This window comes from Meriones unguiculatus, chromosome 7 (genome assembly GCF_030254825.1).
Source record: "Meriones unguiculatus strain TT.TT164.6M chromosome 7, Bangor_MerUng_6.1, whole genome shotgun sequence".
Classification (NCBI taxonomy): Eukaryota; Metazoa; Chordata; class Mammalia; order Rodentia; family Muridae; genus Meriones; species Meriones unguiculatus.
In genome coordinates, this window is record NC_083355.1 from 57,152,066 (window position 1) to 57,162,508 (window position 10,443).

The 10,443-nt window shown below is 45.4% G+C and overlaps 2 protein-coding genes across 9 annotated transcripts in view; one reads left to right on the forward strand and one right to left on the reverse strand.

Moving 5' to 3' along the window:
• Heatr5a (HEAT repeat containing 5A) overlaps positions 1-8,746 on the reverse strand; it is a 105,037-nt gene extending 96,291 nt beyond the window's left edge. For 4 of the 8 annotated variants that reach the window (XM_060387479.1, XM_060387477.1, XM_060387481.1 and 1 more), the window contains exon 1: positions 8,616-8,746. The gene's annotated coding sequence lies outside the window, so the exon portion shown is untranslated. Of the gene's footprint in view, positions 1-3,668; positions 3,688-8,120; positions 8,437-8,615 lie in introns of those variants that run through there. The other 4 variants (XM_060387475.1, XM_060387474.1, XM_060387473.1 and 1 more) reach the window with 4 other exon arrangements.
• Positions 8,040-9,976, forward strand: LOC132655339 (basic proline-rich protein-like). Its single transcript, XM_060388329.1, has 3 exons — positions 8,040-8,096; positions 8,274-9,068; positions 9,184-9,976. The coding sequence occupies exons 1-2, from the start codon at positions 8,040-8,042 to the stop codon at positions 9,045-9,047; spliced, it is 831 nt and encodes a 276-aa protein (XP_060244312.1). The 3' UTR covers positions 9,048-9,068; positions 9,184-9,976.
• The last annotated feature ends 467 nt before the right edge of the window (positions 9,977-10,443 follow it).

The window sequence follows — 10,443 nt, forward strand, 5'->3', positions numbered from 1 at the left end:
AAAGGTCAACTTCCAGCCTCTGCAGACATGTTCAGGCATTTGCCTGGACAGCCCCCTCACACGTCACCACAGCCCCAAACATGCTTATATTCATACACACTATACACACGAGGAAAAAAATTATCAAAATGAACTGGCTAAAATATTCACAATTAATGACAGAATTTGGAAACGCTAGTGAAACTTTCTTCAAAGAAAACTAAGCATATAATACTTTTGTTCATAATATCAAGATTCTTGAGGGAAAAATAACCTTAGTGCAAAGATCACCAAGGCAAATGACAATTTACGAATCAAATTACCTTTTCAGGAGGTCAACAGTACTGCTGAAAAGACATTTTTTTTTCCTTAGACAGCAGCAATATTGTGGTGTAAAATGATCTATCAAGAAGCAAAATAGCTAATACAATGTGATAATAAATAATTCAGCAAACAAGCTGGAGCCCATAAGTAGGGCACAGAGTTACCACCAATGGCTCCCATGCCCCGCTCACATGAGCACTCTTAAAAGCAGCAGCCAGTTCTGGCACCCTCATCTCTCCACCTGAGGTCTACACACCTGCACTCCAGTGTGAAAGCAAACACACTTTGCAGACAGAGGCTGTGACCTGAAGTCTGGCTTTAGGATAATGGCTACGGATACAGTTACCTCCTTTGAATTTTAATACAACCATACTCTACATACATGAAGGAACTTCACTTTCCCAGTTTTCCTCTCCCACTCATATGCTGTTGAGATTATGTAGATTTATCTACAGAAAGTGAACACATACAGCAATGTTTAAGTATACATTTCTGTTTTTTGCTTTGTTTTTGATGAAACCTTGCTATGCTATCGAGGCTAACCTTAAACTTGTAGTCTCCTACTTTGGCCTCTTGAGTAGCTGGGGTAGCTATGCAGCACCACACCTGGCTGAGAGCTATTCTCAAAGTACAGTTAGCACTTACTTGAAAAAAAAAATATTTTGTAAAACTGCTACTCCAACCCTAATTCCAGTGGCAATTTAATGGCTGCTAATATTTCCTGATCACTTACAATGGCAGCTGTGCAATACGTGTGTCTAACATTTATTTTCTTGAATAAATCTCAAAACTGATGTAGCTATTTTTTCAAAGATCTTTCTGTCTGCCTGTTGATCTATGTATCGGTCTGTATGTGTATGTACACATGAATGCAAGTGCCTGTGGGGCCAGAGATGTTGAAATCCCTGGAGCTGGAGTTATAGGTGGCTGTAAGCTGATGGATGGGGGTGCTAGGAACCAAACTTGGGTCCTCTGCAAGAGCAGTCTGCAGTCTGCATCACCAATCCATCTAAGCAACCCCTTGTGTTTGTTCTATTTTAAGCTTCATGGGTGCTGAGAACTGAATTCAGCAATGTTTAAATGTACATTTCTGTTTTCTGTACAGAAATGTACATTTCTGCTCTGTCAGAACAACACATGTTGTAAGCCAGCAAGCATCCCGGTCCTTGGAGGAGCTGCTTTTATTGCATTCTCTTTCAAATGAGCAAACTGAGGTGGAAAGTTAGATAGCTCTTCCAGATACACATATAATCTTTTTAGTTGTTTTGGATTCTTAAAACTGTTTGGAAAAATGAAAGAAAAGATTACAAGAGAGAGAACCGCAGACACAAGATCCATTTACTGAATTGGTCTGTCAGTGTTTCTTGCAGAGAAGATGGAGAGTAACTGAGAAAATGGGTGAAGCCACCATGTGGGCACCGGGAACTGGAGCCAGTCTTCTGCACCAACAGCTGCGCTGCTGAGCACTCTAACAGCCAAGTCATCTCGCCAGCCCTATCTGTGGTGGTCTCAACAAGCTGCCCCTGCATGGCCTCAGGCAGTTCAACACTTAGTCCATGGTTGGTGGCACTGTGAGGAAGGAGCAGGGAGTGCAGCCTTGCTGGAGGAAGTCCAGCACAGGATGGCCTTCAGAGGCTACACGTTTGTGCCGCTCCTGCTTTGGTCTCCCTGCCTCATGCCAGCAGCTGAGACGTGAACTCAGCTTCCTGTTCCCGCCACTGTGCCTCCCACCTACAGCATGCTTCTCTCTCTGCCATGATGGAATCTTACTGAAGTTCTTCCTTCTCTAAGTTGCCTTTGGTCATGGTGGTTTATCACAGCAACAGAAAAGTAACTAATATCAAAGCCCCAGGGCAGGAAGGAAAAAAAAAAAAAAAAAAGGCTGGGCATCATGGTGCACATCTTTAGGCCAAGCACTTGGGAGGCAGAGGCAGGAAGATCTCTGAGTTTGAGGTCAGTCTGGTCTAAATAATGAATTCTAGGACAACCAGGGACACACAGGCAGAACCTGTTCATAAATAAAACAGGAAGTCCAGCTTCCTGCTATTCCTGCATAATTACAATTGACCTCTTATCACCTTGTTTCTCCTATGAGGAATCCTGTATAACTAAAAATAAGTCACACACTTCTTACTCCAAGAGGAAAAAACAAGGACAGCTACACTCAAAATCAATGAAAAAACACTCAGAATGTAAATCACATTCTTTAGCTCAATGTGCAGCACCCGAATCTTCTGGGTTTGGGCAGTGCCATTTCTTCAGCTCTGCCACCTGCAACACACACAACTGGCCTCCTAGGCTTAGGCCAGCTGCACTTCATACCAGCTGATGTCCTCAGTGGTCACCCCATGGTCCTGGCATCCCTAACATGCTGGGGTCTGCAAAGGAGTCTACACTTTCACCAGAGGCCTCCTAGCCTCTCTTAAGGACTCTGATCTGCTACACCTGCCTAATCTCAGCTTTTCTCCATAATCCCTCCAATCCTGCATTTTCAAAATCAGTGCCACACAGGAGACACTCACACATCGCTGAGTTGAGCTGCCAGTTTGAGACGCAGCCTTGAACTCCTCTGAACCACAGCCTCTATGCACTGATCTGAAGGAGATATTCCATATTTCCCAGGCGATGTCACCGCAAAAATACTGCTCTCTTGTTGATGACAGCTCACTTCTTAGCCAGCTAACCAGTATCTACTATCGCAGTAAATCACAGGTGTCATTTCCACAGTCTTGATTCAAATATATCACACAAATGGCCTTTATAGTCTTTAGACTTTCTCAAACTTCCCTCTGAAATTTCAGAAGCCTCCACTGTCTGCATTCCTCCCAGCATTCTTATCGCCTAAGCTCCCCTAACGGTTCATTAAACTGAACACTCAATGGCTTTTCCAACCTAAAGCTCCCAAATCCTCCTCAAAACAGTCTAAGGTATAAAAGCCCACAAGATCAGGACCCTCAAGCAACATCCCACCAAACTGGTACCAAAGTCTGTCCTAGTTTACTTTCTGTTGCTATGAAAAAGCACTGAGCAATGCTGGGCAGTGATAATCAACACCTATAATCCCAGCACTCGGGAGGCAGAGGCAGGTGGATCTCTGAGTTGGAGGCCAGCCTGGTCTACAGAGTGAGTGCAGGACAGCTAGGGCTACACAGAGAAACCCTGTCTCAGAAAAAAACAAAAACTCTGACCAAAAGGGTTTATTTTTTCCATCACTGACCATCATCAAGGCAAGCCAGGGTAAGAGCTCAAGTAAGGAACCTAGAAGTTGAGAACTGACGCTGACCACGGAGGAACACTGTTTACTGGCCTGCTCAGCTACCCTTCTTATACAGCCTAGGCCCACTGCCCACCCTGCACGGGCTCACCTACATCAACTGTATTTGAGACAATTCTTCAGTCGAGGGTCCCTATTCAGGAGAGTCTAGTTTCTGTCCAGTTGACAACAACTAACCAGCTCATGCTCTTCAGCTCACCAAAGCAGCTGGGCTCACAGACCTGTGGCATCGAATACAGCTCTTAAGTATTATTATTATAGACAAAGATAACGGATTAATACATCTGTCTATAGGTTGGGTTTTACAATAGTAAAAGCACTTACAAAGCATCAGTAATGGCATAAGGCATACGACCCTGGGTTTCATCACCAGCAAAGAAGGAAAGGATGGAAAGAACTTGAGATAGGAGATGGAGAGAAAATCTGCTCAAAGCTAAAACACTGTTTACATAGAAGAAAGTAACATCCATGTGCTGCTCTCCCCTGTTCCTGGTTACTGTTGATGTAGTTTGAGAAGACACTGGAGATATCCTAAAACGAAGATTAGACTTGGCCCAAGGAACCCAAAGACCTTATAAACCAGCAGGAGGTACCCAAAGAGAACTATGGCCCTTCTCACTAACCTTTCTCTCCCACCTGGTGTTGGATGTTGGAAGGATTGGGGTAGAGAAGGGAGAAAAAGGCATAAGAAACATAAATAAGATAGTAATAGAAAATCTCACCAACATCTATGTCCAGTTTCAATGTCTGTGTCCCTTTTAACTAATTTAACTTTTAACTAAAGAAACGTATGCTTTCTTTCTTTATGTTTAATCACAACTGGGTGTGGTGGCACACACCCCTTATTTTTAATTTATTTAATTTTATTTTATGTACATAAGTGTGAGATTATCAGCTCAGCTGGAGTTGCAGACAGTTGTGAGCTGCCATGTGGGTTCTGGGATTGAACCCAGGTCCTCTGGAAGAGCACTGCTCACTGAGCCATCTTTCCAGCCCCCAATTCATATGGTTCTAATCGCTGCAGTTAATGACAGTGACAACTGCAGCTGCTGAAGCATCTTATAAAACTTAACAACATGCTGTTCTTTCTCTTCTCTTCACTCTGCTGTCTCCAGTGCTCTGACGCTTTCGTTAAAGTGCCATGTTTTTCAAAGACATTGGTTTTCAGCTTTGGCTGAACTAATTCCTCGATATTTATTTCTTAAAAAAAAATAAATAAAAATCACTCTCCATTCCACCTCCCAAATTCTCCTATCTCTTTTTAATATGGAAGATTTCATGTGGACATTCAAGAACCCAAAGGCACATTTTAAGGTAAAAGAAACTGTATTTGTTTGCATCTCCCCACACTCCCCTAAACTCACAATGTCCAGCCCTTGGTTGAATGTCCAGTACCAGAAAGGAAAAAACAAAGAGGTGTAAACCACTCATAAATTTGACATCAATCCCTCAAAGTCTATTCATTCCACTTTGACATGATTAATAATCCAGTGAGCTCAATTTTAGTGAGAGTGGAATAGTGCACTGCATTAAATGTGAAAGAGCAAATCCCCTGAGATCAGGAACAATCCAGAGCAGGCAGCTAGCAGTGATGGAAGAAATGAAACCCTATTCAATAAAGGTATCTGTAAAAGCAGAGAAAACAGCACTGTAAGGCACACATGATGCCATTATCCCCAAGCACAGCAAGCCAGGACAGGAAATCTTACTCATTTTTCAAAAAATCTGTCCTTGTATTTGCTGCTTGCACAATCGGCTACATAGAACTTCCTTGTTCCACTGTCAGACAGTCTGCTTTAGATTCCTTTTCCCTTTCCCTCATTTACAGCTCTTATTCTGGTTCATATTTGCAGATCCACCCTTTACCACACCGTGGTCCAACATTCCAGCTCATCATCATGGTTCATCCCATGGTTCTATCTTGGCACCGAGAAACCACACTGGTCCCACTTGTAATTTATAATACAGCTTGCACATAAGCTTGCACATAACCAGCACAGAACTTTGCACATGTCTGATCCCTTGGAGCTGCAACTTCCTGACGGCTTCCCAGGCAGACCCTGCTTCTCACTTCCTGTCAGAGGTTCTGCAAAGCTCTTCATTTAGCTATGGCAGCTCCTTGGAGTATAACTCCTCACTTCTCTGCCTTCCGGCAGCTATGCCATGCCCACCCATTTCACAGAGTAAATATATTGTCTATTATACTGTGTACTGCATCAAACCTCCATTCTAGTAACATCAAACTGATTGCTATTTCTACAGGGGAAATATTTCCAGACAATGCGATGCATCTTAATCAGTTCAAGCCATGCTAACAAACGAGTTTAACAACAACAACAACAACAACAATAAAGTCACAGCTTTTCCAACTTAGGTGGGAGATTCCGTACCTATACCGATACTTAAAAAAAAAACATAATTCTGGACACACATCCAATTTCAATCTTCTGAGTATTTATTCAGAGTTTAATATCTCATTCTGTTCTACCCTTAATCTTAGCCAAAAGGCCAAGAAGCAATCCCATTAGATTCTTACTATAGAAATACCTTCAATTTCAGGTCTACATTTATACTTCAAGAGTATTTTACCCGATCTAGTAATCCAACTGTCATTAGCCATGTTTAAGAGAAAAGTCTGGAGTAAAACTAACTTATGACAGACGTCATGAATGTTATATTAAGAGAAGAGAATGAGGCTCAAGGCCCTGACCTGATTCCTAGTATGGAGAGGGAGAGATGAGCTTGATGCTTAAATTAAAAAATAGAAAAAAATCCAGACCAGATCTAAATTAAAATGAAAAATCAGCTGGAGAAACATAAAAAATCCCCCCTTTTCTTCATTTTCAAGAGACCAAAGCTGCTGAAATAAAATACCCACAAACTAGGTGATGATGGCAGAAAAGCCCCACCCTCATTGCACTACACTGGATCTAGAATCCCAGAGAACCCTCAGAAGGGATTTTTGGCTTTATTTTATTTTTATGGTCTTAGTAAAAAGTCACTCAAGTTCTTCAATGATCACACAAGACTAAATGTCATTAAACAGGTTATCAAGAATTGATTTAGAATATCTAGAAGTCAATCTCTTATTTTATTCATAAGAAAGGCTATCAAAGGTTAGCAACTGCTCTCTTAAAAATTAAGCTGGCTGAAAGGGAGGGAGGAGGATGGAGATGCCCAAGACAAAGACAAAGAACCTTGATTTCCCAGACTGTACTCATCGGCTTAAACAGATGAGGTTAATTTCAGATAAAATTAGGAAACTTTAAAGGTACTGTAGGATTCTAGGGGATGGTTCAGCAGGTAAGAAGGCCGGCTGAGCAACAACGGAGGCCTGAGAGCAAACATGTGGACGAGGCAAGTGCTTCTAACAGCATTTGCTGTGGTGGGCAGAAAGTCTGCTGGGGCTCTCAGGCCACCACCTTAACCCCCAGGTTAGGGAGAGACCATGTTTCAAAAAAGGAAAAGTGAGGAGGGCACCTGACCTCTGTATGTGTTCATGCGTGCTTGGGCACACATGTGCACACTTACCTGCCACATTTACACGTAACACAATGATTTTAGAATTCCGTATTTTTCTGTTTCTAACATCAAACACTCAGGAACAAGTAAAGGTGACCTAATCCAGGATCCATAAAGAGTACCAAGGTTAAAGTAAGGAGTTTATTCCTAAACTGCAGCTATCTATGTAAAATAACTGCATTCCAAGGCACAGCAAACCCAACCTCCAGTATTCTCTGCTCCTTAGTAACACTGCCTTCCTACTTTTGTTTCTATTTTTTCAAGACAGGGTTTCTCTGTGTAGCCTTTGCTGTCCTGGACTTGCCTTGTAGACCAGCCTGGCCTAGAACTCTGGCCTAGAGATCTGCCTCCTCTGCCTCCCTGGTGCTGGGATTAAAAAGAGGCGTGAGCCCGCCTGCTTTTTGCTTTCTTTCAAACTGATGGCACTCTTGATATATAAGCCCATTAGCTGGGACCTCTCCATGTTTCTGCCCCAACAACCTAAACACTAGAACCACAGGTGTGCAATACTACACCCAGCTTTATTTAGGGAAAAAAAAAAAAAAGTCAACGGTTCTAAAACAAGGTAAAAATTAGTTTGGATGCTTATCCAAAATCTCATTCTCTGCCCCGTGTTGCCACACCCCTTAAATTCCAACACGCTCAAGCCAGAGGCAGGTTTGAGGTTGTGCTTCAAATAGCTAGATAGATAGAGGATTACAAAAATTCAAACCTTATCCTTAGACACACTTCTTTAAGATGTTTGGGAAATAAAACCAGGCAATTCTGGCCACGTTCCTATAAAGCCCAGCTAATGACTCATTCCCCAACAAGTTAATCTGCCAGTGTTGTTTTTCAAAGTTCCCAACTGTATAGGACCTTTTCACTTAAACCTGTCGCCACCTCTAGACGCTATGTTCCTTAAGGGCGCTTAGCTCGCATACAAACCACGCACAGCCCGATGGACCGCAAGCCTTCCGATCGACCAGACAGTTCAAATTGCCTTAACTTGCCAGAGGTACCCGTTATGCTTAGTAAGTACCGTACGTCGCTTTACGAAGTGCCTGGAGATTTACAGTCCCCTGAAATGATGTCTTGCTGGTGGTCAGAAAGGCGAACGAGGCAAACAAATAAAAATAAAAACAAACGTCTCCGGGACGCCGCAGAGCCCGGGCGAAGCTTTCCTCCTCGCTAGGAAGACCCGGAAACTTCTGGCAACAGGAGGCAACAGCCACGCCGCGCTGCTGCGGGCGACTCGGCGGGCAGGGCGGGTCCCGGGCGAGGGCAGGCGACGGGGCCCCGACTCCCCGGTCCGCGCCGCCGTCCCCGCCGCCCCGCGCCCGGGACCCGCCTACCTGTTGTGCCCGGGGATCCCCGCCCCGCCCCGCCGCAGCCCAGCCCCGCGCCCGGCCGCCGCCGGGACCCCGTCCCCTCCGCCGTGCCCGGGCCGGGTCCGCAGTCTCCGCCCCGCGCCCACCGGGGTCGCGCGCCGCCCGGCCCAGCCGCCCGCCCCGCCCCGTCGCGGGCCCCGGCTCACACGCGTCCCAGCGGTGCCACGTTGGCGGCTCCGCGACGGCCCAGCGGCGCCCGCCTCACCGCAGGCGACTGCGGGGCCGAGCCGGCGGGCGGGGCTGACAGCGCGGCGGGAGCGGCCATTGGGAGGGCGCGGCCCCTCCCGCGCCCAGGCCCGCCAGCCGCCCGCCGAGCCGCGGAGCGCGCCCTGGGCAGGCGTGACCACTCCAGCGCCGAGAGAGCGATGGGGCCCCTGAGGCCCAGGTCGCGCCCGGGACGGCGGGCTCGCCGGGAGGTTCCGGCCACAGCTATTTTTGCCTGTTTTCGTCGCCAGCCGGAATTTACGATTGCGGCTTTGCGGCTTCGAAGGCGAAGGCGCCACAAGAGCCTGGAAAAATTCAGGCAGGGCCAAAGCTGTGGGAGGATTCGACGGAACCTCGCCCGGAGAAGGGGCTGAAGAACCTTGATGGAAACCAAGGTGTGAAAGGACTGTGTGAAGGTCGCGTACGGAGCCCGTGGCTCCGACTTGCGAGTGTTTTCCCACTGTAATCAGGAGTTTGAGTGTAATTTTTTTCGGTTTGTTTTGAAACAAGCTTACAGGAAGGTTGCCGACGTAGAAGAAAAAGATTGTTCCCCTGAACCGTTCTGAGATTTAAGTTGCAAACGTGATGCCACACTGCCCCTGGGCACCTTCCACATGGTCACGGCAACTGCCTTAGCCACACTCCGTGGGATACATTCGCTTTGCTGGTTGTCTCAATACTGTTCTTTATAAGTAAAGCTCTTCAGTTTTAACATAAACGTTCTAGGTACTTGCGATCGATATCTTCAACCTTAGTCTTTGATTTTTGCAATACTGTTGAAGATTATTAGCTCCTGTTTTTACAGAAAGGCCTTTAGTTTGAGTCTGTCTGATAGTTGTGATTAGATGTAAACTAGATATCTTTGAGGACTCTCACAAGTAATTGTGTGTTCATCTGTGTCTGTGTTTGCTTTTTCATTTCTTCCCACCAAATTGGGGAAAAAAGTTATTTTCCGTCTTTGTAATTAGTGTGTATTTTCTGAGGAAACTTCCTTGAAACTCTCCTGTTTCAAGGTACTCTAAGTAACCTTGTTTAGAAATTTATTATTTATATTCCTGTATCTAGAGGTTTTTACTTCATTAAGTTGGTTATAGTTTGCTTCCGTTATTTACTTATGTTTTACAACTATATATTTGTGTGTGGGCATGTGTGCATGCAGTTCCCACAGGGGCCAGAAGAGGGCATCAGATCTCCCAGAACTGGAGTTACAGGCAGTTGTGAGCTCCCTGGAGTTCTGGGAACTGAACTAGGGTCCTCTGCAAGAGCCCTGAGTGTTTGCCTTTCTTTTTTGTTTTTTGTTCCTGGTGTTGCACCCTGTGCTCTTGTTCCTAAACCTGACTGGGGCAGTGAGGGAGTGAAGAAAGGACAGACACAGGTACAGAAAGCTGGGGTGAGTGGATTGCGAGCATTCTGATGGAGTGGCATCAACTGTACAATAACCCACTGGAATCTCAAAACATGTATCACATTCAGCACATGAGGAGGGGTTAGCTAGGACTATCGGGATACTCTGTGGGCAGCAGTGTCCGCTGCAGTTGCTAGTTTTTGCATGTATGTCATTCATTAGTAAACATTCAAATAAGAAGAGGTCTGAGGCCTTGGGTCTTGGGGCTTATCCCAGTTCCTTCCAGTTTTGTTTACATGTGTGTATGTGTGCTTGTCTTTGTGTGCACCAAGTGCATGCAGGTACCCACAGAAGCCCGAGACAGTACTGGAACTTTAAGAACTGGCATCAGACATGGTTGTGAGCTGCCTGATGTGGGTGCTGGG

Bases quoted from the DNA above. Each gene is read 5' to 3' on its own strand.
- LOC132655339 (XM_060388329.1), top strand. From the start codon at position 8,040: ATGGACCGCAAGCCTTCCGATCGACCAGACAGTTCAAATTGCCTTAAC. The intron at 8,097-8,273 runs GTACCCGTTATG...CCTCCTCGCTAG, and splicing joins ATTGCCTTAACTTGCCAGAG to GAAGACCCGGAAACTTCTGG.